Source organism: Manis pentadactyla, chromosome 10, assembly GCF_030020395.1.
Source record: "Manis pentadactyla isolate mManPen7 chromosome 10, mManPen7.hap1, whole genome shotgun sequence".
NCBI classification, from domain to species: domain Eukaryota; kingdom Metazoa; phylum Chordata; class Mammalia; order Pholidota; family Manidae; genus Manis; species Manis pentadactyla.
In genome coordinates, this window is record NC_080028.1 from 7,252,809 (window position 1) to 7,278,321 (window position 25,513).

The 25,513-nt window shown below is 57.7% G+C and overlaps 2 protein-coding genes across 3 annotated transcripts in view; both read right to left on the reverse strand.

Annotated features, from left to right (window-relative positions):
- The window catches only part of TEF (TEF transcription factor, PAR bZIP family member), a 21,346-nt gene extending 16,006 nt beyond the window's left edge, over window positions 1-5,340 (reverse strand). Inside the window, exon 1 of the mRNA XM_036931294.2 lies at window positions 5,124-5,340. Coding sequence (XP_036787189.1) covers window positions 5,124-5,226 — 103 coding nt within the window. The 5' untranslated portion in view covers window positions 5,227-5,340. The remainder of the gene's footprint in view (window positions 1-5,123) is intronic.
- A 3,553-nt stretch (window positions 5,341-8,893) lies between these two features.
- ZC3H7B (zinc finger CCCH-type containing 7B) overlaps window positions 8,894-25,513 on the reverse strand; it is a 49,730-nt gene continuing 33,110 nt past the window's right edge. For both annotated transcript variants that reach the window (XM_057486334.1, XM_036931297.2), the window contains 13 exons: window positions 25,218-25,276; window positions 24,376-24,475; window positions 22,773-22,934; window positions 21,022-21,227; window positions 20,012-20,112; window positions 18,971-19,152; window positions 16,716-16,801; window positions 13,272-13,405; window positions 13,019-13,124; window positions 12,768-12,876; window positions 12,454-12,587; window positions 12,206-12,369; window positions 8,894-11,860 (listed from right to left, as the gene is read on the reverse strand). In XM_057486334.1, the coding sequence (XP_057342317.1) occupies window positions 11,614-11,860; window positions 12,206-12,369; window positions 12,454-12,587; window positions 12,768-12,876; window positions 13,019-13,124; window positions 13,272-13,405; window positions 16,716-16,801; window positions 18,971-19,152; window positions 20,012-20,112; window positions 21,022-21,227; window positions 22,773-22,934; window positions 24,376-24,475; window positions 25,218-25,276 (1,790 nt within the window). In that variant the 3' untranslated portion in view covers window positions 8,894-11,613. The remainder of the gene's footprint in view (window positions 11,861-12,205; window positions 12,370-12,453; window positions 12,588-12,767; window positions 12,877-13,018; window positions 13,125-13,271; window positions 13,406-16,715; window positions 16,802-18,970; window positions 19,153-20,011; window positions 20,113-21,021; window positions 21,228-22,772; window positions 22,935-24,375; window positions 24,476-25,217; window positions 25,277-25,513) is intronic.

Below are 25,513 nucleotides of genomic sequence, written 5' to 3' on the forward strand. Positions count from 1 at the left end.
TGCAGTCTTAGTAACATTAAATAACAGTCATTGTCTTTGATTCACAGTTGAACCTGGCCTAAGAGGACAAACCTTCCTTACGGCAAATCCCCCAGTACCAGCTTGGCCAACAGCTGTCTCCTTTTGAGCCCACATACCTGTGGCTGCCTAGCTCTGGACGGTGGTTTGTACCTTGGCCTCAGTGTTCTAGGGCTGAAGTGGTGGGTGGAGGCTCTTTACTAACTCTTGTCCACCTCCTTAATACTCTCAAGAGTACTAGCTTCCTGTTTGGCTTGCATTTTGTCCACTCCCAGGGTTTGGATTAGAGACAGAAAGCTACCCTGAGAGTGCCATTTCCAGAGAGAAGCCGTTACCTCCAGCCTCTGCCACGTCTCCACAGCCACTGCCTGACAGCCCCGGTTTCTCCGGGGGAAGCCATGTTGGTGGTGTCATGGTAGGGTATGGGCTCCGGAGCCGGACTGTCTGATCAGTTCCTGCTTGACTACCTCCTGTGTGACCTGGGGCAAGGGACTTAACTTCTCTGTGCCTGGGTGTCGGAAGTAAAGGAGTCATTTCAGGCACATGCTTGAGAATAGCACTCAGCATATAGCAAGTGCTCAATTGGAGTTAACCTTTACTGTAACCCCACTGTGAGTTCAGTATGGGAATACCTTATCCCTCCCCACCTGCCACCTCCCCAAGAACAGTGGGGTGGTTGGGGCCTTGCCCACAGAACGAAGACAGCCTCTCTTCTCCTTCTGACCTTCAAGGTCCTGCGGGCCCCCCCTCTTGTTGGCATCTCCACTTCACCTCCTTCTCTTCCTGTTCCTCACCTTCTACAACCACAGTGCCTTGTATTGCTCAGACATAGACACGGGGCTTACTTGCCTCAGGAAAGGGGCCTTTGCAGGTGCTGTTCCCTAGCTGAAAGTTCTTGGTAGAGCTGGCTCCTCCTCCCTCCGCAGGCCTCAGCTCAAATGGCTTCCCTTGGAGCGGGTGGCGGCCTCCTCACTGCTGACTGCCTCCCCCCAGTGGAATGCAAACACCAGGTGAGGGGGGTCAGTGTTTATCTCATTCACGCCTGCACAAAAAAGTGACTCAATAGACAAAAGTGACTGGTTGGTGACTGAAGGGGCACTGCCCGCAGCAGGTTTCAGAGACCCCAGGGATCCTGTCTGCAGGGAGAGCCTGCACGTGTGTGGGGCTGGCTTGGAACCCTTTGACAATGGTGTGGCTTTCCCACCTCTGACCAGCAGGCTCCCATCTGCAGAATGGGTCGTCGGACCTCTCTTGCAAAGCCACTTCGCAGACGGGGATGTAAAGGCGCCCAGCGCAATTCCTGGGACACACTCAGGAACCAGGATCCATTCCCTTCACAGCCTAGCCCTGAGCCAGGCCCCTAAAGCTGCCAAGCCTTCTGGAGGGGGCACTCCTGGACCCTGCCAGTTTCTGTCATGCAGTGAGAATGAATGTGTCCCATTTCTCTGGTGGTGGGGTCAGGTAGGGAAGAAGGCTCTGGGCCCCTCAGGATGGAGTGAAGGAGAGGCTAGCCTGGAGGGCAGCAGTCTCTCCGGGCGAGTTTCCTCACCATTAGGAAGGTGGTAGTGAGGCTAAAGGAGCTGAAGTCCCACACATCGAAGGCCCCCACCCTTTCCTCTTCCCTGAAAGCGAATGTCACCATTTCTTGAATTTGCCCTGGTTTCCCCAGGCTGGGAGTGGAGATGACCAGGTGGGCCTTTACTGAGGCCAACCTCAGGTCAGACCAGGCTGCACTGAGCCCACTCGCTTGGTCCAGCTACCTCGGTCCTCCTTGGAGGGCACCCAGGCCCCTCCTGTGCGCCCCTGCCTCTGCCCCTGCAAGTCCTACTGAGTTCCAGCCTGTTACCCTTCAGTCCTTTCTCTGGCCAGCCCAGCTGGCACCTGTTTAGCGCAGGGCTCATGGCACCATGCCCCTAGGAGCCTCAGCACACGTTTCCAAGGAGACAGCCCTGCGTGCACTCACACAAACTTGCAACATCCAGTTCTTTCAAGGAGAATATCCACGGGAAGGAGGGTGGAGGGGAGGCAGTGAGGGTCAGATTGCGAAGGCAGTGTCGGTGGGAGGAGCTGAACATCAGGCCCAGCTGCTCTTTGCCTTTCACAGAGAAAACAGCCTGGCCCTGCACAGTCTGCAAACACTTTCATGTGGGATAACTCATTTAATCCTGGCAACAAGCCTGGGAAGCAGATATTCTTTTATACTTGTTACAGATTGGGGCTGGAGAGAGAGGTGTGTCAAGGATGCCCTGCTGGGTGGCCCACACTGATTCTATCAGGGAGCTCCCTACAGTGGGGCCTCTGCCTTCCCAGCTCAGTCAGCCTCTGGGTGTGCTTTCATAGTACATGGGTCCCTGAAAAGGAGAACTGAGTAACCAAGGCTGGTGGAAAGAGGGGGACGGCCTGAGAGCACAGCACAGGGGTGAGGGGAAGGGGAGGGTGTGAAGAGCTGACAGCAGGGCCCTTCCAGAGTGCAAAAGAGAGTGACAGGGAGTGATCCATCTGGAACAGAATTGCCTCTTGGGAGTAGAAACAGAAGAGTAGTTCTTAGGGATTAGGGCCCAGATACAGAGGGGAAACTGAGTCAGGGTTGGGGTACAGACCCACTCTTTTGCTGGACTTGGATTTCTCTGTCCAACTGGTAGCCCAGAATGAGGGGCTGCCAGGTGGCTGCTGTCACCTCTTGCCAACAGGGGCAAGAGCCTGGCCAGACCTGACGGAGAAGGTATGCTGGCCCAGAAAGAGGAAAGAAGGGCCGGTCTGCGTAGGCTGGGCTGGGAGGCCAGGTGGCAACGGGTGAGGGGCCCCGAGGCTGGGCCTCAGGGAGCGTCTCTGAGCCAGGATCTCTCACACTCCACACGGCTTTCCTCGGAAGTGCTCCCTCACTGGACCCGGGATACGCTCCGCGTGCGACCTAAATGTGTGCTGAGGCTCGGTCACTGGGCTGGAGCAGGTGGGGAGCGTGTTCACAGGTCTCAGTCCCCGAGAAGGAGCTGCCCCTTCCACACCAAAGTAGAGGGTGAGCACTCCTGAGGGCAGGCCCGCGTTCCAGGGTGCCTGACCACCTGTGGTCTTCCTCCCATTGAGGTCTGCAGCCAGAGTGGTGGGAGTCTGGGGGAGACGCTGCTTCACCAAAAACTTTAAAGCACCAGACTGCTGGGAGTTCAGTTCTGTATGGGTGTGTACTGTTTTTACCAAGGAATATTGCTTTTCAGGGAGATACTTTTATTTTTATAAAGGATTTGGAGAGTCCAGAAAGTTTGGAAAGTGGTGATTGCAAATGGGGGCAGTAGTGTGAGTGAGGCCTTTGGGGGGTGCACTGATTGCTCTGGCTCTTCACCCCTCGTATCTTCATTTTATCTACCCCTTGGCATTTGTCAGTCCTGTGGGGCCTCATGCTTCTGACCTCCAGTGAGACACTAGGTGGAGAAGTGACAGGAGTGGGCCGAGCCATTGGTCATGCCCCTTGGATGAACCCAGCTGTATCAGACCAACTAATCCTTGGTCAGAACCTGACAGTTTTTGGGCAGAACTCTGCCTGAGACCTTGGGCAAGTCCCCTCAGTGCTTTGCCCATCCAGTGAGTGAGGGGGACTTCCTGACTGTCTCAGGGCTCTGCAGACCAGCTGTGAGCCACTGACCTGTAGCTGCTGCCACCCTTCAAAGGCCTTATTGGTCTGAGGAGCCGTGCTCCGAGTCACTCCTGAGAGCCCATCCCTGCCCAGCCAGCGGCTGGCCCTGCAGAGCCACTGGGTGCACTGGGCCACCCTGCCTTCCCCGGGGGCCTGGACCAGAAGGGAACCCTGTACCTCCAGCTTTTGGAAGGACTTCCAGCCTCACCTCCCCCCACGGTCCATTTGGAGATGGCAAGAACAAGTCAGCTGTGGCTCACCTGCAGGGCTGAGCAGAGGGTCTCCTGAGGAGAGGGGCTTCTCCTGGTGGGCAGCTGGGGTTCTGAGCGCCAGGAGAGCAGGAACTCCTAAGATGCCCGCCTCTGAGGGTGGCCTGCGCTGCCCCAGCATCCAGAACCGCAGGGCTCAATGGGAGAGCCCACAGAGAACCCACCCTGAGTGCTCGGGGCCCCCTCGCCTGGGGGGTGCCCATGAGCAGAGCCCGCTGCCCCTCTTCTCCGGAGCCCGGCTCCCCATGGGATGAGAAAGAGGGCAGGGGCTGCGGTGTCTGCCCTCTGGCTCTTGAGTTTGGGAGTGGGCTGGGAGTCCAGAGGAAGGAAGTCCGGAGGGCACAGCCAGGGTGCTGAGATGGGATCGGTCAGATGCCGGCTCAGCAGGAAGGGGGAGAGGCCTCAGAAAGTTGCCCGAGGGAACGCCCGGGTGCTCAAGTCAGACTCAGGCAGCCGAGGGACAGCTGGCCTCCTGTCAAGGCACTTGTGGAGTCCGAGCAGTAGGGCCCTGGGTGGGAGCCCTGACGTCTTAGAACAGGAGTGATTTGGGAAAATATTTATCAGTAAGGAGCACCCTAAGCCGGCTGGCGCCAAAGCTGGCCGTGGCCTTGGTTTTTCAGGTAGACAGGAGACACCTGGTGCTGGCTGCGGGCACTACCCCTTGGTCCACGCCCTACTCTGCCAGCCCCCTGGCCCCGTGTTTGTCTGTGGTATCCTAGGAACCAGGGCTTCGAGCCTGTGGCCTTGTTACATAACAGCCTCCAGCCCATCCGTGGGTTCAGCCAGCCAGCCAGCAGGAGCTGAAGCAAGCACACAAGAGGGAAGTCTCTCCAGCCCCAGAGACTGCCCAAACCTCCGGATTCTGCCAGTCCTCTGCCCCACAACACGCAGAGGGAGGGAATTTAATCAGCAGTCAGCATCCAGTGCATTCTCTCAGCAGGGCCCTCTGGTCCTGTCCTTGTCCCACGTGAGCACAGCACCTGTCAGTGGCCACATGCTGGCCCTGGCTTCCCAAGGCAGGCCCAGGAGGCAGCCCCTGGGTTGCAGTGGCACTCCCCACCCTTCTTTGCCCAGGAAGGGGCCAAGGGCAGACCTCTGCTGGGGACCCTCCCTAGCTTGGAGATACCTCTCCTGCTACCATGCCTGTGGCTGCCCCCACCCCTTGGGCACCTGGGCAGCCAGCCAAGGCGGGCCACTTCCGTTCCTACCTGTCCTCTTCTCTGGCCAAGGCAGAGAGTGCTCCAGCAGGGACTTGAGGACTTCGGGCATGTCCATGGCAGGGGCCACTCCAATCCGGTCACAGCTCGACATGGCTCGGCAGGAGGCGCTTGCTTGGGGAGTTTAGCAGCAGCTGGAGAGGCAGATGCTGGCGGAGCCGCAGGCTCTGGAGGCAGGCGGGGCGGGAGCCCTAGGCAGCCAATGGGCAGCACAGGCCCTGGCCCACCCGTCCACCCCCAGCTCGGCCACCCGCCAGCTCCGGCTGCAGCCAGGCCTTTCCTTCCCGCTGCCTGGCAGGGCGGGCCTGGCCCTGCGCCAGCCGCAGCACGTGGAGCCACCGCGCCAATCCTCTGACAGACCAGCCTGTTATCTAACTTTGCAAAGGGAAGTTCTCCCCTTGGCTGAGAGCCATAACCAGGGCCTGCCAGGTGAGAACAGTGAGATGGCTCTATGCCCACGTTGGGCGTGCACCGCACACTCGGCACACTCAGCGGAATTGACCCGGAGGCCAGGCACAGCAGAGAGCAGGCTCCACCACGGAAGCTGGCTCAGGCTGAGACCTGGGATCCTGGCACCCAGGCAGCTGGGCACAGGGGATGTACTCTCTGTGGGCACATACAGGCCCATGAAGGGGTATCACACATTCACCTGTGAGCCTCCAAGGGTTGTTGGCATGTGTTGTTGCTGGCGTGCCCTGCAGGGCACCCAGGTGCCCAGGTGGTGTGCATTATCGGGGCTTTATACCATTTGCAGAGCCTGAAGCCTGCTTTCCTTAGGGAAGTGACGAGACCTGCAGCCTGGGCTTTCTTTGGTCTTCCAGGGAGAGAAGAGGCAGGAGCCTAGGGAATAAGTTCTGGGAGGGACGGGGGTGGAGCTGGCACACTGAAGGGGGCAGCCCTGTAAACCCAGCTCAGGCTTATCCTGGTTGATGGCCTGCTTCCCAGCCTGTCCTGGGGAACTTGGTGGCAATTGGCTGTTTGCTCTCTGTTACCCCCACCCCCAAGCCTTCTCACCAGGGCACTGGTCTCTGTGTCCTGAGGTCACTTGAACATGTGCTTCTTTCTGTAGATCTCTCTCCACCAGAGACCAACATCAGACTTGTCCAGGGCTGCTGACTCTGGTGTGCGATCTCAAACAAGCGTCTGGGTCTCAGTTCCTAAACTACTGATTGTTGTGACCTCTAAGGTGCCTTTTCTCTCTGGTTCTGTTCCCCTTCCTCACAACAAACTTAGTGTCTTATTTATCCTTCCAGTGCCCTTTACTCTGCGACTATGGTGGGAGGGTGTCGGGGGCCTTGGGGCTCATTAACCATTCCTTGGCCCAAGAACCATCTCATGTGCATGACTGGCTTACCCCGCAGTGGCGTGGGTAGGTGGTCCCAGAGCATGATTTCAGAGGCGACAGGACATGTCTCGCACATCCCTATCTGCTGCGTGACGATTTCATTCTCAGAGATTCATGCCTGAGTTCTCTGCAGACCTCTTTCAATGTGTACATGTTCTGAGGCCTCTCAGACCATGAACGAGTGCTTACTGCGCACCTGGCACCACCAGCCTAGACCTTGGGAGGAATTCAAAGGTAAATAAAGCTGGCCAGGTAGGTCCCTACCCTTAGGGAATTTTCATGCCACTCAGTCCACGTGGCACCCCACTTTGCAACCAGGGTGTCCAGCTGGCAGCTTCACCTATGCTCTCACAGGGGCCACATCAGCAAGTTGCAGCTGCAGAGGACAGAGATGGGGAGAAGGGAGGCCACATACAAGCCTGGGGACATTTGGAGGAGGCTGTGTGGCAGGCAGGTTGCGATCGCCTGCATTTCTTAGGTTTCCTGGCTCAGAGGTCTGCTGCCCCTACAGATGACTCCCCTGGTGGGGGGTATATGTGGACAGTTTCTGGCAGAGCCCGCAGGGCTTCCTGCAGAGAGGTGCAGACCTGCCTCCGCCCCCACCTATGCCTGCAGGTAGGTCCCTGACAGTCACCCAGGTGGCTGCTCTTCAGGAGCAGCTCTCCCAGAGGCAGGGAGGAGGAGCCAACTGAGGCGCCCTGGGGATGCTCACTGCAGCCCCTACTGACAGCACTGAAGACTAGAAATGGGCCTTGTTTAATATCTAGGGGGTGCTCAAAAAAGCTCTGGCCCCTTAATGGATGAAGTGTCAGCCCCTGACTAAATATCTAGGTTACATACACATCGGGTTACATATACACCACAAATGTATTTGGGCTCAGAGACACATGTGAAATACAATTGAGAGAGAAAAAAAGATGCAGAACAGTAAATGATTATAATGACACAATCTTTTCTCACCTCAATTCCAGTTTCACCTCCTCCAGGAAGCCCTTCCTGGCTCCCCAGCTTGGATGATGAGGTGCCTTCCCTGGCACCTGGGGTACCTCTCAGCACTGCCCCTATCACATAATCTTACCCTCTTCCATGTGGGTCTGTCTCACCCACAGACTGTGGATTGAAGGGAAGTCATGTTTAAGTCATCTGAGATGAGATGGGTGCTCAGTTAATGCCTACCACCCTGAGCTAAACAAGGACCAGAAAATAATTTAGGGGAATTAATGAGAATTTAAGAATTTAGTCCTTTAGGCTCACTGAAGTCCTGTTTATCTTACTCTCTGATTTTCTGAGGTCAATAGCGGGGGAAGGGGGGTCCTGATGCAGATTCATGACCCATGCAGCCCGAGGATGGGCCTGCATCTTTCCCTCGGGAGCTGCCCCCTGCCATGCCAGTTTGTTTTCTTTTGGTGGGGCCAGAGGGGCTGAGAACTTCAGAACATCAGGGCTGATGGGATCTTTGCCAATTAGCCAGTTTCCAGTGGTTCTCAGTCTTTTTCCTTCCTCCCTTCTAAAGGTCCTTAGAACCTTCACTGAACCTCCCTGGGCTCTAAGATGTGGGTATGAAATGGGCAGGCTTGTGGTGAACAGACGTGCTGCACCCACAGAGCCTGGCACACAAAGGGTGCTCACTCAGGCCAGTTTCTTCCTTACCCATCATCTGAGCCTCTACTGCATACCTGGCCCTAATGATTCCCTGTCCTCAGAGAGTCCAGAGGCCTCGGACCTCTGTTCCTGGGCTACTCCATACTGCAGCTTGAAGCTGCATGGTGAGAGAGCCTGCTCTTGAATATGTGCAGCCCCTCCCATCAGGGCTCCCCCACCCCCTTCATCACCTGCAATCACCCACAATCCATGGGATTTGAAAAAGTACTGCCCATCCCCACAGATACATGTGTCTCTGACTGAGAATTCCTGATCTAATGTATTCTCTCATTTTAAAGCTGGGCCCAGGAGGCTTGGATCTCCCCTAGGCCCAGAAGAGCTGGGGTTGCAGTAAGGATCATATTCCAAAGCATGGCATGGCCCCTCATGTTTCTGAAAAAACTATGTCCAGAAAGGACACAGAGCCAGCCCTTTGGGACCTACCACAATACACATGCTAAAAGCATGCATACTGCTGGGCAGCCGCATGTAGAGGGCTGTGAGCAGGCAGGCTGCAGAAGAGCCAGTGGAGGGTGGCTACTTGGGGCCACTTGTGCAGAGCACAGCTTGTCCCTGCCAGCCGAGGTGCTGCCTGAGCCAGGGTCAGCTGGGTCTCCCTGTTTACACAGGGACACAGACCTTCTGCCCCTCACCCCTTGGAATGTCTGCCTTGAGGCATGTGCAGTGCCAGCCAGCTGTGCCTCATGAGTCCAGAGAAGAAGCCCAGGCCCCTGGCACAAGTGCCAGGCAAGAAGAACAGGAGCAACACCTTGGGGACAGAGGTCAAAGTGCATGTTTATTTTCAGAACAAAGGCTAAAAGAAGTTTTTCATTTTATTTTAAGAAGGACAAAAATTGTTATTAAAACATCTACATTATTATCAAGATACTAGACCTCATGAATATTTAATATTAAAGTGTGGTATTCCTAAATTTTTAATACACAGACATTTTAAAAGGACCGTTAAATTGATTACTGCCTAGCTGAGAAATGCAGCATCCCTTTTTGCCCCACCCCAAAGGGACATTTCCATGAGGGGCACTTGCCCCTCACCCCATGTTCATGTAATGTCTCGTCCCATTGTGCTGGCAGTGGGCACAGGACCCTGATTTAATTCTCCTAACCTCCCAGGCAGGGTCACAACTGAAATAATCACTGTCCTCATTCAAAGTGTATATTGCTGATTCTCTCCGTCACCCATTCCCTGCCGCTTGTTCTCTTTGCAACTCTGTGGAGATCCCGCTCTGGCCAGGATGGGGAGCCCCAGATTCCAGTGGCCCTTGGATGGATAACAGGTTGGAGAAAAATCTAGACTCCAATCCTATTCCTTTGGGTGGGAGACAAACACCAATATTTTCTTTCCCCGAGCACCCCTGCCCTCTGCCCACTAGGCTAGGGTGGTCTGGAGGCTGTCAGACAGAGCTGGGCCCAGGCAGGAGCCACTTCTACCCCTACTGCCCGAATCACCGCTGACCCAGGGCTCCAGGCCCTGAGTCCTTGAAAACAGCCTGACAACCCTGAAAATCCGTCCTAATTACACCAGGATGGCTGCATTTTCTGGCCAAATTCTTTATCTTTAGCCCTCATTAGAAGTGATTTCTTGGATACCACACACATATAATATTATATAGAGCGATATATTTAATACCTGTGTATATATGCATCACGGGGGCGACATATATACACACTAAAAACAAGGCTGGTGACAACAGACTGCAACACCATGGATCAGGGAAAACAACTGTCATTGACATTCACAGCCACGGCCCCAACCTTGGGTGTGGTCTCTTCTCCCCTCCAGCCACACCACCAGCACCCAAACTCTGCAGTGCTGGCCTGCTGGGGGAAGGGGGCAGGGAGAGGAAGGGATGCATGCCACAATTACTGGGAAAAGGTTGGGCAGAGGCGGCAAGAGGAACAGGGTTCTCTGCGGCCCAGGGTGCCCATCATACATCCTCACGCAATATCAATCCTTGCAGGAGGAGAAATAAGGGGGATTCCATTCTCTCCATCTCACCCTCCCACCCCCAACTTCAGCCTTGGTCCCTGGTTCCTCCTGGGGAGGGGGCCCACTCCTTGTGCCAATGGTGTGGGACATTCTGGAATGTCTAGGGAACCAGGGGAGGCTGGGTCTGCCCACAGTGGGTGGAATGGAGAGGAGGGGGTGCACATGGACACATCAGACGAGAGGGATGGGTGAGGGCTTGGTGGGTGGGAGCAGGGACTTGGGGTCAGCTGGGGTCCCAGCGGTTAGGGAGGGGCTGGGACACATGGTCATAATTGTATGTCTGGGTCTAGCAAACAAGGGAGATAGGACTATGCTGGGTTCCCAAGAGGGGCTGTGTCCCAGCTGAGAGTGGCCCATGGTGCCCCAGGTCAAGTCTCCCTTCTCTCTGTATTCCGTGATCCCTACCCTCCCAGTACCTCATGCAGAACCTGAGTCCACAGGTGCCTTCCTGTCACCACCTTTCTCCAGGCAGGCGTGGAGAAGTAACCTTTGCTGCTATGCTCCCTAGGAAAGGACTCTCCCTCTGCAGGGTACTGATGGGACCAAGCTCCTGTGCCTCCCTACCCAGCCCCTGGGGCCCCAGCTGCACACCTATTTGGAGGCCGTCCCATCTCTGCTGAGAGCCTGGAGACTCCAGCTCGCAAGTGCTCAGAGTCTTTTGACCAGTTTGGATCCCACCAGTTCCCTCATGCCATGGGCTGGAGACCCCGTGGGCCAGGGCATCACTCCTCTCTTCTAGACCTCAGTTTTCTTATCTGTAAAATGGGAGTTTGGGCTGGGTCGTCTCTCAAGGCTCTGAGATCTACAGTCTACATTCAGTGGCCCATGAGGGACAGGGGCTGGGCTGGTGGCCTCACTAGAGAGAGTCAGACTCCTTAGTCAGGCTCCAGGGATCACATAGCTCAGCCAACTTCCACTACTCCAACAAGAGGGGAAACTGAGGCCCCGGAGGGTAAGTGACCAGTACAGTGCCCCCAGCTCCATCCTGGGGCAGCATTTAAAGCTAACTGGGGCCTCCTGCCCATTGCTGCGTCCTGATCTGCCCCCAAGGAGATGGGGGTGGGTGAGGGTGGGGCAAGAGAGGGACCTTCCTGCTGCAGATTCAAGTGGAGACCACAGGCTCCCCAGCCCTGAGCTTCAGGCCCCCTTTAGGAGCAGACAGAAGTTAAAGCTATAGGCTGAAGCTGGAGGGGTCAGCCAGCCCCTCCCTCACCATCATGAGAGCTGAGGGGGTGGGGGAGGGTCTGCCCAGGGTATTAGGAGGATGAGGACCCTGGGACCACTTGGGGCTGCAGCACGTGCACCTGGGTCTGCACACTGGGGCAGGGTGGGCAGAGAGGATGAATAGGGCCTTAGGGGGCCGGGGGCTGCCTGGCGAGGGCGGCCCCCCACCCCCAGCCCTGGCTTGCCCTGGCCCTGCTATCAGGCCCTCTGTCCCCAGCCCTACTTCCTGACCCTAGGACTTTACCCACAGCCAGGAGCTGGCCTTACTCCCCAGTTACAGTGGGAGCAGCAGGGGCTCCTGGGGCGACACCAGTGGTGCTCCCGTCCTCTTGCAGCAGGAAGTTGTATTTGCCAAAGTCGTCATCCCGTGGGCACAGAAGCATGTCCTTGCGTGCCTTGGCCAGCTTCTGCTTCAGCACCTCGCGCCGGTCCAGCCACTCGGTGAGCTCCTCCTGCCCGTGGGCGCAGCGGCACTTGTCCCCGTCAGGGCAGGCCTTGCCCTTCTGGAGCCTGTGGACGGCAGGAGGCTCACTGCCCAGACCCTGCGCCCTGCCCACCACGAGCTGCTGGATGTTGGGCTGGCTGCTCAACCTCCCCCTACACAAGCCTTTCCCAGGCAGCTTTGGTCCTGGTGAAAGCCAGCACATCCGACCTTCCCTCGGATCTGACCCAGGACTGCCAGCGGGAACCTGGGCAGGCAGGCGCCCAGCCCTCCAAAGTCACCCCGCCTGGCTCCCCGTGGCCCTCATGCCTGCCCCGGGACACGCTGCCCTGTGTGCACCCCCCAAGCCCAGGGTTGCCCAGCTAGCCTCGGCCTCCAGGTTGTGGGCCCAGCACCCCCATGCGCCCGGGCACCTGTCGCAGAGCCGGAACTCGCCCATGGGGAAGCGGTAGGCCCAGCCGCTGGTGTCGCTGTCGGACGTGAAGACCTTCTCTTTGTGCTTCTCAGACTGGATATGCTGCTGCCACTGTTTCTTGCTGTTGCTGTTCTTGCCGCAGAGCCAGCAGTGGTAGCCCATCTGGGGGTACAGCCGCCATGAGAGCCCGCCCCGCCCCCGCCCCCCACCCGGGCGCTCAGGCGCCGAGCACTCGCGGGCTGTTACCATGATGTCCGCGTAGTCCGTGGGCATCTGGATCTGCTTCTCCCCTTCTCGAGAACTGATTGGGGTCCCTTCCCCCGGCTTCCCCGGGTTGTGTTTCTTCAGCCACATGTCATAGGTCTGCTGCATGTCTAGGACTGGTGGGAAACAGGGGACAGGGTGCCTGGTGAGAGGGGTTCTCCATCCATTCTGCCCAGTGGCCCCTGCTGGACTGGGGCCCCTACTGCTGGGCTGCCCAGTCACCACAGAAGACCCGGAGAGGGCACTGACCCAGGAGGAACCCCGGGCCAGCTCCCCTAGCCCGGCTGCCCACTCACTCTTGTTCTCCTTCATGAAGGTCCACATGTCCCTCTCCTCTGGGCTGTGTGCAAAGGAGCAGTTGCCCACATACTGGCACTTGCGGCCATTTTGCGCATGGATGCAGAGCTGTGGAGTGGGCATGGGGAGGGCTGGCTAAGTCTCACCGGCTTGTGTAACTGCCCTAGCCAGCGGGCCAGCTGTCCCAGGGCCCCACAGTCCCCACGTCTGAGGTCCCACTGCCACCCCATGCCCCACCCCCGGCGCTCACGTCGTATTGCTGTGGGAAGTTTCGAATGGATGGCAGTGGCCTCACTGACACCCATTTCCTCTTGGCCTTGGACATCACCAGAAGGACCCGCCGTTCCTTGGTCCAGCTGCAGGACAGAGCAGGGGGTTGGTTGGAGAGGGTTCAGAGCAGAGCCTTGGGCTGTGTAACTTCCAAGGAGAGCCCCAGCTTCCTCCCCGTGGTGCTCTGGTGGGCCCCACCCCGCCCACCCATGCCCACGCCATGCCTGGCTCACCAGTGCCGGGCCTTGGCACTGCAGTACTTGAGGTCTTTGTCGGGTTCCACCACCTGCCCGTTCCTCCAGCACTGGCCACACACGAACTTCATCTGCAGGTCAAAGGTGCTGGGCCCGTGTGTCCGTGGGGCACCCTGTCAGGGAGAGGAGCTTATGAAGCCACAGGCGCAGAACTGAGGCCCTGGGGTCTGGGAGGCAGGTGGCCTCCGGGAGCATGAGGGCTGCCCAGCACCTCGGGATGGACTGGACATTATCATTTGCTTGTGAGAAGTGACCCCCTAACTCCAGGCTTCTCAGCACGGGAGCCAGGCCCTGGATGGGGCCCCTGCCTTCCGATTGGATGCCCTTCTCCTCATCCGGCTGGTCCGTGTGGGCCTGCTCCGTGGAGCTGCCGGCGTCTCCCTGACCTCAAACCTCCCAGCCCCTGCACAGGCTGTTCCTCTGCCTAGACTGCCCTTCCTGTTCTTTATCAGCCTTGTTCTAGAAACTTTCAAAACTCAGCTCCAGCACCTCCTCCCTCTGGAAGCCTTCCCTGGAGCTCTCCTACGTGGCAGCTGCTTGTCCTACAAGCTCCCACAATGCCCGAACTGCCTCATGCTGATGAACACATCTAGTTATGAGGGCTGGGCCTGGTGGACAGCAGGGTGCAGACGGTGGGAAGGGGCGGAGGGGCCTGCCTCAGGTGGTGGCCCAGACTTCTGGGCAGCCCTGGACCCCCTCAGTCTCCACCAGGCTCATTCCCTGTCCCCTGCCTCAGCCCTTCCTCTGCAGGCAGGAGAGCCTGCTCTTCTGCACCCATGGGGCAGGCTGGGCGGCAAGAGGCGGGAAAACCAGCCTTGTCGCCTTCAATCCCCTCACCCCGCTATGTTGGCCAATCTGTTCTCCCTCCTTTTAGTTAGGGCCTCCCTGTCCTCCCTGGAGCCTCAGATGGGAGGTTCCCCCTGGGTAGCCCTCTCTTCTGGGCTGGTGGGTACGTGTCCCCCGCCATGGGACGGCTTGCCCTGGAGCAGGAAGGGGCTCTGTCCTTATGTGTCGACTGATTTCTGGCCTGGTGCTGGGAACCCCCAGCCTGGCTTGGCCCCAGGATAACACATATCATCCCAATAATGAGGTAAAATCACACCTTAGTGGCTGGCACACAGCCTGTACTAGAGCATGCTGGAGGTTTATCTGCACCATGATTGATTTCTGGGTGTTCCACGTATTCTCCCAAGTATGAAGACCCATTTCGCAGGTGAGTTAGGAGGGGCCCAGAGGGGGCGTGGCTTAGCCACTGCTCGAATGGGCAGCTGCGCCCATCCGCTGAGCTTCCCTTTGCACACTGCAGTAGTCTCACCAGCTCCTTGCCACAGCCCTGGGGCAGCTGAGATCGTTCCACTTCAGCAGAAGCAGAGGCTCAGAGAGGTCACTGACCCATCTGCAGGTTGAGTGGCCTGAGGACAGGAACCTGCCGTGAGGTAGGTGCTCATACTTCTCTGTGGATGGCACAGCTGCACCATGGGCACTGGGCCAGAGTAGCTTCTAGCCTGGTGTCCTGTCCAAACCCTTGCAGTGCACTGGCCCTGTCCTGGGATGGCAAGCAAGACGCCTCATGCCAGGATCGCGGTCAGGCCTGGCATAGAAGCCCTATTCCTAAGCAGGCCCAGAATGGCACCTTGGGTGGGCAGGGCGGGGCCCTTGGCAGCAAGAGGGGGGTTGAAGCCTGCCGTGGCCCCTTCGGGCAGCTGGGCTTGCACCCATTCCTGGGGACCCTGGCAGCAGCCTTGGGCAGGATGAGGGGGGTCAGAGGGGCCGGTGAGTCCTTAGTGTTCTCGCTTAGGCTGACTATGCTGTAGGTCCAGGCTGAACTCCTCACTGCTTCCCAGCCAGGCTGCTGGCCAGGAGCGAAAATAAGCCACGGTGGGGGAGGGGAAGGGGAAGAGAGGACTGCACAGGAGAGGACAGAGGAGGGGTGACGGGAGGGGACAGACAAAAGAGGGAAGGGACACAGTGGGACGGGAAAGAAAAAGGATGAGGAACAAGGGGGCAGTGAGAGAGAGGGGAGGCCCGAGGGGCCAGGCAGCCCTGCCTCCCTGGCCGGCCCAGGCCCCCCACGCCCGCCAGCCCGCTGTGCTCCTTGGCTCACTGCCACTCCGGGCCCACCTTAAGAGGGCCTCTCCCAAGTTTACCAGCAGCTGAGCCTGGCACGGTGAGGGGTCTGTCCTTCACAGGTGGATGGCATGGAGGCCTCGCCTCACACTCGTTATCTCCTGGGCCCTGAGACCACCCCTTCTGTCCCTACCATATCCAAGGTTACGATGAGCCCTGCCTCCAGGGGGGCATGGGAGGACCAGGAGGCAGGGGCCCCGTGCAGAGCAGGGTCTCAGCACACTGCAGCTCGCTTGGCTTCCCGAGCCTCACACCTACCCTGAAAGATGCCAGGCAGGACAATGATCCCCACTTGACGGATGAGGAGCCCTCAGGGGTGACAGGTGTGGTGCAGGGTAGGGAGGGAGTGGAGAGAACTCTAGATGTGATATCAGAGAACCTGGGATTTACTCCACTAAGTGTGCCCCTGGCATGCTCTGAGCCTCGGTTTCCCCATCTGAAAAGGCCAGAATGCCCCAGCTCACTTCTTCAGGGCCAGGGTGGGGACCAAGAGGGAAGGGATCAGTGGGTGACAAGTCTGAGGACTACTAGGATATTTACATGGCCTCAAGGCATCTCCCCAGAAGATATTAATTACAAAGTAGAAAAATAGAACTTCCCATAGAGAAACTTTTATAGTATAGTAAAGGCACCTTTGTTCAAGCCATCAAGTTATCACAGTGAAGGGACAAACCGAGATGCTGTGCCTCCCAATGAGCAAACTGAGAAGAACATTAACATCACCGATGTGTCCGAGGAATCATCAGACAATCCCAATGGGTGGACCTTTGTGAACAACTGGCTCTTTGAAAATATCAGTGTCATGAAAGACACTGACGAACTGCTCTAGGCAAGAGAGGCCACAGAGACACAATAAATGAACACAGCCTGTCACCCAGGATTTAGGGACGATTCCAAAATCTGAATAATAGTAAACCATAATCAGAACAATTACATCAATGTCAATTCTGTGATGTTAAAAATTATGCTGTGGTTATCATGTAACAGAGCGTCCTTACTTTTAAGAAATACATTCTGAAGGATTTAGGGGTGATGGGGCATCATGTCTACAACTTATTCTCAAATGGTTTTGGAAAAAGTGTGTATATTTCTGCATATAAATATATACATGTGTGTACACACATATATACATAGGACAAAGTGAGTGGGGAATGTGGTGAAACATGAACATCCGAGGAATCCAGAAGGTGGTGTACATTAATTCTTTGTACAATTCTTACAATTTTCTGGTAAATCTAAAAATATGCCCAAGTGGGAGGTAATGATCCCACCCCCAACACCAAACCAGGGTCTTACCAAGCTGCTGCTGGCCTTCCCTGTGTGGGCCTCCATCTGCTGCCAGTATTTCTTGGATTCCTGGACGATGTCTTCGTGGGTCATACCTGGGGAAGGTGGAAGCAGACGTGGCGTCCCTGAAGGAGCTCAGTGAGGAGAAGGGCAGAGGTCCTGGGGGTGCCGGGCCCTTGCCAGGTCCAGGGAAGGAGCCCCATCCGCACCAGGCCCTGCCATGGAAAAGATGTGGGGCGCAGGCAAACCGCTCATCCTCTCGGGGCCTGCTGATCCTTCTGGGACTGGGAGCAGCGGCCTGCCCTGAGCCCTTATTGGGATTGAGAGAACAAAATGTGGCCAAGAATTGGAAAATGCAGGAGAAAGATGCTGGCTCTGCAATGTGGCATGGGGACACCCCTGACCCCAGGCCAGTGTTCCTGTCTCTTGGGACAGCTGCTCAGCACCCTTCCTTGACCCCCTCATCCCTCAATGAGGCCTCAGGCCTGATCCCCACTTGACAGCCTCTAGCCCAGTGGTGCCTGGCCCAGCCAGCCTCACCAAGAGGCCAAGGCGCTTCACTGCCAGTCAGCAAAGGGCAAGCACCTGAGCCTGGCGGCCCACACCCTCCCAGTGTGACTGTTGACCCTGTGCCCACCTTCCCAGATGGAGCCTGGAGCCTATTCCATGAAGCCTGCCCCATCCCCGCCGACCCCCTTGAGCCTTCTAGTCCCGTTCCCAGAACGGATTTTGTTTTTGACGCTGTCCTATGGATACTGTTCCACAGCTGCCACTTGTCATCAGGGGCTTACTCGGCGCCAGGCACTGTACTTGACATCCGCTTTCCTGCTGCTGATGGCCACATGTGTGTCTCCAGCCCAGACCTCTCCCATGAACTTCCAGGCTTCCACAGCCGGCTGCCTGCCTGACGTGGTCACGTGAGCTCCAACAGTAGCTCCGACTGCCCCGGCCCACGCTCAGCCCTGATGTGACCTCCCAGGCCTGCTCACCCATGGCCTCCCTTTGCTCAGACACTCCGGTCAAAGACCCTGGAGCTGACGTGGACACTGCCCTTCGTCTCACTTTGTATCTGCTCCATCGACGACTCCTGGGGCTTCTACCACCAAAATGCACCCAGAATCTGGCCATTCCTCCACCTCCACTGTTGCCACCCTGGCCTGAGCCACAACCTCCCTGGTCTCGCTCCACCTGCCATTGACCCTCTATTCTCCACCCAGCAGACAGAATGACTTTTTTTAAGTACTGATCAGATCATACAACTCAACCCACTTAAATCCTCTAGACCCTGCACATGGTAATTAGAAGAGTTTCAACTATTTCCAGGTATGACCCAGAGACTTTGACATGCTCAGGGCCCTGTGGACCCTCAGGCCTCATCTCTGACCCCTCCCCACGCATTAACTGCCCAGCCCTCCCCGCCGGTCTTTCTGTCCCCAGCTTGTCCCTACACCAGGGCCTCCAGCCTTGCTCCTCCTGCCTGGAGCGCTCTCCCTGCCTCTCCTTGCTCAAATGCCACCTCCTCAGAGGCCTTCCCCAACCATCCTACCCCAAGGGCCCCCACCCCGAGTCCCTCTCCGACCCACTGCTCTGCTCTGCTGTCCTTATCGCACCGACGCACATCTGGAATTCAGCTACCCTGTGTCATCAACTGCAACTTCCTAACATGGATTGTCAGACACACAGATTTCCAAGTTGCTGATTAAATCAGGACATGCAGTAGGGCAAAGCGTGCACATCCTAGCACGGACAGAGTACGGGATGTATCACTAGGTGTGGGGTATACTGACTGCCGTGCCCTCACTTACAGACACCACGTGTCCTCTGGGAACAAGGACCTCAAGCCCTGACAGAGCGGGAGCTCCATGAGCTCCTGTACCTGAGCCGGTGACGGAGTATCTCTGAATCTCTTCAACTGAGGCACAAGTTATGGCCACCACTCCACAGAGGAGCTGGTGGAGGCTCACGGGGAGGCGACCTGATGCCAACCACCCAGGGGCTGCTCTGCCCCCTCTCCCTTCTCCACCGTGTACCCCTGGCAGTGCCTGGATAGGGATGAACCCAGGTTCTTTGGAGCCTGGCAGCTCCCCACAAGCATAGCCTTTGCTCCTTTGTGATGGCTAGGAAGCCCTGGCTTCTGCAAAGGCACCCCCCGCACCCCCAGGACTGCTCTGCTGAGTCCGGAAGCCCCCACCTCCTGTGCAGGCGGCCCACCCACCACAGCCCATCTCACGCCTCCCCCACACCTGCGCCCACCAGCATCTCACCTGAGTACTGCTGCAGCAGCCAGACCTTGAGCTCAATGAAGCTGTGGGCGAAGTGGCAGCTGTCTTCCCGCAGGCACCCATAGCGCACCTCGTGGCGGCACACGTCGAACTGGAAGTGCTCCTGGAACTGGCGGATCTTGGAGTACTTGAGGGAGGTGGAGCGGACGATGTGCACCAGGCACCTGGTGGGCAGGGGTTGGACCACAAAGCAGTGTGCAGCCCCCGGCCACTCCTGGGCTCCTGGGAGGGCCACTCTCCCCAGGCTGGCAGGCCTGCGGGCAGAGGCTTCTCCCCGGGTGCTCCTGCCCTACTAACAGTTTCTAGGACACGATTACACAGTAGGTAAGAGGTGGGGGTCTTACACTCAGGCAGTCCTGGGTTTGAGTCCCAGCTGTGTACCCCTCTTCTGGCCTTAATCTCAGACCAGCTCAAAGATGGAGGTGCCGGCAGGGGGAGGGCACCAGACCCCTGTTACAAGGCTGGGGTGAGGGGGTGCCTGTGGCTGGGAGAAGGGGCATTTCCATCTGGTTCCCCAGCACACTGCTCCAGAGCTGGTCCTGCACCCAGAAGAACAACAGTGGAGCACCTCCTCTGGGCCACGAATTTTGATTACCTCACAGCAACCCTAGGAGACTGAGATCTTTATAGATGAGGAAGCCAATTTTACAGATGAGGAAACCAAGAGTTACAGTGGCCAGAGCACATAAAACAGGCCATTGACCAAGGCTGGGATTTGGACCCAGCTCTGTCTGCCACGAGGACCTAGGCTCCATCAACACACGGAGCCAAGAGGGGTCAGGGAGCAAGGGTGGGTGCTGGGCCTGGCTTCTGCAAAGGCACCCCCCGCACGAATATAGTAGATGCTCAGTGAATGTGGTTGTGTCCTTTCAAGGTGGATGTTCAACCTGAGTCTCATATTCTGCCCCTTGTCCTGACACCCTAGGCCCGCCCTCTGGCCTCAGCTGCTCCCGGCATCTGACCTGCCCCGGGGGAGCTGTCCACCCGCCTGCACCCTGGGCCCGGACTGGAGGCCCCTCTCACTTGTTGCTGTAGAAGCTGTGCTTGGCGGCCAGGTTGGAGCAGACAGATGGTGAGTCCTTGGTGCCTTTGCTGATGATCCGGGGTTTACTGTCGAAGCAGATCTGCCCAGGGAGGGGACGGACAGACTGGGTCCCCACAAGCCTCCGCCTCACTGCTTCTGGCTCGCGGGTCACCTGGACCTTGGCCCCCTCTCTGGTCCCACCACTCCTACTGCCTGGGGCAGGGGGTCCCTCCCTGTCTTTGCGCCTTAGTGTCCTCAATTGTAAATGGGGGATAACCACACCTACTCTGCCCCGCAGGCTCACTGTGAAGCTCAGAAAGGATGTAACAACACTGTAGGTGCTTTGCAAAGTGCTGTGGCCGTGATTCCCAGGCTGACTGCTCCCGGGAGGGAGCAGGCACTCCACCTGCTCTAAGAGTTGGAGGGAAGGGCTGGCTGTATGCTGGATGGGGTGGGGCTGAGCTGCACCAAACCCTGGCAGCAACCTGGACCCAGAGCTGTCACTCCACACAGATGGGCCTGACACTGTCCCTGCCCTCGTCACGCTACGACTGGGTGGGGACGCAGGAGGCCAGTAGGGTCTTCTGTGACAGCTCTGGGGAAGGATTGATTAATAGCTTGGTGGAGCTGCTGGGATCAGAGCTGAGTCTCAGAGGGTCTGAGAGGCAGAAACCCAGGGAGGGCCCTCCAGGCAGAGAGCACAGCCTGGATACGGGCAGAGAAGTGGGCCGAGCCTGTGAGAGCCGTAAGGGGAGGGCAGGGTGCATATCTCTTTCTGGCCTCAGTTTCCAACCCAATGGAATGAGGCAGATGGATAAGACCTGGGCTCTAGAATGACAGGGCCCTATGTGCCTAGCTTTCTGACAGCCCAAGGACCTATGATTCTAAAGTCAGGCCTCCAAAACCCACTGCAGAAGGCTCCAGGGCGGGCCTTCTACAGTGCAGTGCACCAAGGAGCCCCCTTCCCCAGCTCCATCTGTGCCAACACCGTGGAGGGGCGGGCAGGTACCTCACAGAGGAAAGTGAAGATGCCCTGGTGCTCCTTAAGGAGCTTGGCGATGGTGAGGCTGCCGCGCTTGACGCCGCCCAGCGGGTCAAAGAGCAGGTCGCGGTTGAGGGTGCCCTTGCGCTCCTCGGTCCACACGTCGATCTCCTCCTGGTGGTAGGCGAAGGTGCAGCTATCCCCGTACTTACAGTCCTGCTTGTTAATCATGTCTGCAAAGAGGCGACAGGACACACAGGCGGCTAGGCAGGGTGCAGCCGACAGCGCCCATGAGCACTGCTGCGGCTGGCGGGACGTGCAGTCCGCCGGGGGCCTTGGGCGTGTCTCCAACACAGTAGGGTGGTGGGGTGGTGGCCTGCCAACCATGGGGCTTTTGGGCAGTTTGGGGAAAGAGTCCCTCTTGGGCCAGGCCCCTTCTTCGCCTGCACCTGGGGGTGAGCGGTGGTGAAGCATGGCAGTCATTCTGGCCCCACCACCCCCACAGGCTGCCTCGTGTGGGTCAGGCATGAGGAGGCATGAACAGGGCTTTGTAGACGTGTACAAGACGGAGACAATGCCACTGGTTAAGGGCCTGGAGTCTTGTAATTCCTAAGCTGTCTCTGCCATAAACGGAGAACACCAGGTTCTGGGGGATTAAGTGAAAAATAAACGAAACTCCTAGGGGCCTGGGAGCTAGGAGGGGAGCAGCCTCATCATGCAGAGCTGTCACTCCCGGGCGGTAGGGTGTGTGGGGGGGGACTGTTTCTTCCTCCCCATCCCTCACACTGAGCTGGCCCCATCCCATCCCTCCGCCAAGCTGCAGGGACACATGGAGGAGCAGCCGGACGCCTGGGTGATCACCACAGACTGTGCTCCAGGCGGAAACCAGCCCTGCACCTTCCCTACAGGGCTGCCTAAGACCCAGGCCCTGCAGAAGCAGGAGCACAGGATGACCAAGTGCAAAGGGCACAGCGTATGCAGGAGTCAGGTTCAGTGTATGGTCAAGGGACTTGCAGGCCTAGGATCTGGACTTCATCCACGCTGGCCAGGGGATGGCTGACAGTGGCCTTTGAGCCCAGAAGCAACATGTCCTCAGTGTCCCACTGGGAGGACAATGAGCTGGTCCAGAAGGCCCGGGTGGGCTCCTGCCACGGGCTGGGTCAGAGAACAAGGCAGAGCCTGGGCAGGGCTCCCAGAGCCTCAGTTTCCTCACCCAGTTGTGAGGATGCATGTTGGTCGGCACAGAAAGGAGACCCTATAAAGTACTTAACAGCAGTATGGCTGTTCCGGCACTGCATGTAGACTGCACCAGATGCTGCATGCGGGATGAAGAAAGCAAGGAAAAATGTCCCTTAAATATGGACCAATTGGCACGAGCCAGATGTGAGGACAATGATGACATAAAAAGCTTTAAAAGCTCATATGTATCAAGCCCTTACAATGTGCCAGTCTTGAACACCAAACACAGGTTCTCCATATCCCTCCAACAGCCCTGCGGGGCCCTGCAGCAGTAGCAGAAACCAGCCCCCCACGAAGTGTCTGACCCTTCCATCCGAGAGCACAGGCCACAGTAGGGGCTCCAGCTCCTACGAATGTAACGTCCCGCCTGTCCCTGCCTGTCTACACTGCTGTTCAGGGACAGAGGTTCTCATTCTGGTGCTGGACTCATCCTCGTGGACCACGCTTGCTCTGTCTACCTGTAGTGACGGGCAGAGCAGCAGCCGGGCTGGAGAAGAGCCGGGCCCTGGTGGGCGCCCGCCCTGTGGCAGCACACCCACCTTTGCACAGGTAGTAGGAGCCCACGAAGCTGGTCTTGGTGGGCCGCGGCCGGATCCGCTTCCAGGTCTGGTCCTCAGAGCTCCGGAGCCGGCCAAGCAGGATGTCCCGTTTGCACTTGTGTTCAAGTCCCTCACGGTAGGTATAGTCACCTGCCTTGGGGCCTGTGGGTACAGGGTGGACAGGCACTGAGATTCTGGAAGCAGAGCTGCTTAGGCTGATGGGCCCAAGCACTGGGAACTAGCCCCCTTGCCTGAACACCTGCCTCCCTCACCGGGGCCTCCTGCCAACTCCTGCCACACATGCCTGCCATGGGCTTCCTGGAGACAGGGGGAACCGGGTAAAAAGGGAGCTCCCAATGAGCCCCTCCTTTGCACCCACCCCCTTTCTACCACCACCCTGAATCTCCAGTGAGCCTGAGCATTTCAAGGTTTCCCTAGGATAAACTATGAGGGGAAGGCCTGGCAGGGGGCAGGGGCAGGGAGCAGGGGGCAGGGGCAGGGAGCAGGCCACAACAAATGCCCACCCCTTTCTTGTCCTGCCTCAGATGGCACTGCTCAGATTCATTTCCCCCTCATTCTTTTTCTCTTCCCGGGTCCTCTCAGATCCTCTGACCAAGGGCCTCCTTTCCCCCAACAGGGTTAGGGACTCTCTCCAAAGAGACCAAGAGGAAACGGCACTTGTGGGGACCCCAGGCGACCTGGCTGTGTCGGCAGAATGCGGGTCAGGGAGGAAGCCTGAAGTCTGTGTGAGGAAGGACTTCCTGACGGGCACAGCCACCCACCAAGACAGCGCTTTGCTCCCCATCCCCGCAGGTCCATGGGAACTTTGCCAGGGGTGACACTCAGGCAGGGGTGACACAGGAGTTGGGGGATGAAGGGAGAGGTCCTGCAGTGGGTGGGTGGCAGCAACTAGATGATGTATAAGGTCCTGTCACCTCCAACACCCCTGAGGAGAATCATTCTAGACTGCTTAGATTTTTAACCCTGGGATCCCAAGAGAGTATCATTCTAAACCTCAGAACTAAGGGATTCTGGCAAATTAAACCCCGTAAGTCTTAGAAGTCTCAGATTCTAGATGCGCTGAAAACTGCCTTCCAACATTGGGCATCTGTTCTGAATTGCTTCTATCGTCTCCCTTGGATTTGGGGGCTGGGAGCCTAGGAGCCACATTTCCCAGACTCCTTTGCCACCTGGGTTCCAGGCATGGCTTGAATTCACCAAGTGAGATGCCCTCAAGTAAGAGGTGGACCAAGAGGTGGGGTGAGGGGGGCTTTCCTCTGGCAGATGTACTTTTCGCAGCGACCAGCTGGCTCCGCATTCCACAGTCAGGTATGGGCCTCTGGGCTGTGGGGCAGCTGTGAGATGGCGCCAAGGTTCTAGCAGCCCCCCGAGCCCTAGCCCATGGAGCTGCGCGCTTCCAGCAGTTCTGAAAGCTCCCAGCCCCCATGTCACCCCTCTGTCTGCCTGAAATCCCTGAATGGACTTCTGTTCACCCGCACTTCTCTCTCACTGGTGCCCTAGGATATCGTCATCCTTTGATTCTATGCTCCTGAGATCCCTAGCATCTCAGGGCACAGGGGTTGGGTATGAAGTGTGACATTACCTGTTCTGGGGTAGCAGAGCTGGCAGGCCTGCTTGAACTCGTGGGTGGCAGCCAAGGGGTTCTTGATGAGCAAGGCAGTGTTGGGCATGGAGGGCTCTGGCTGTGACAGGAGGCACTGGATGATGGCTGGAGCCCCTGGGGCCAGCCTGGGCACCAGAGGTGAGGCAGCTCTGTGACACCCCTCCCTCTCACTCAAGAGCAGAACTATAGCCCAGGACCCTCCCTTCTTTCTCTGCCCTCCTAGCCAGGGAACTCCGTGGAATAAGATCCAAGAATCCAGAACATCAGGACCAGATAGGTTTGTGGGCTGTGTGGGTGACAGTGATCTTGGCTTAGAACCTGTCCTGGAGTGAAAGCATAGTATGAAAGCAGAGGAACAGGGGTGGCCCTGCTCGGGGCCTAAGCACATGCTATACTCCCCACCCCCAGCCTCCATCTCCCGAGCCCCCAAAGCACCAGCAGATGGGAGGAAGGCAAGGCTCAGAGAGGTTAGATGACTTCTCCAGGGCCACACGGAGGCCAGATAACAGGCTGCCAAACTCCTAAACTCAGGGCCTGGCTGAACCGAGACCATGGGTGCAACTGACCCAGGGAAGGTCCTTGACACCGCCTGAGCCTTGATGTCCTCCTCTGTCAGACAAGGTGGGTGCCGCCTGCAGCCAGGCCTCCCAACATGAGGTTTAGTCTGGAAGGGCCTGGAAAGGACCAGGCCCATCTGCTCTGGGGGTGCCCCTCCTTGGGGGATGCAGCACTTTATCCCATGCAGAGGGCTTACACCCCACTTTCCTCTACCCTTGGGAGCACATGAGGGCCTGGCCACCGATCCGCAGCATGTCACTCACCGAGGGAGCAGGTTTCTGAATACCGCTCGGGGGACGATGGTCCTGTGAGCTGGTTTCCTCTGGGCAAGGAAAACACATGGGGTCACCTGCCCTACTCTGGAGGGCATGAGGGGCCCTCCAAGGACTTTCCCTTAATTATTTTGAATTCAGAGAAGCTGTCCAAGCCACACATCCTCCTATTCGTGTTGGTCCCCTGACCTACCCCATGGCTGCTGCCCAGGGACGGAGGGGCATCCCAGCCTGAGCATGTCCACCCTGTGCTGGCTCCTGCCACAGCCTCCTTGCCCCCAGGAGAA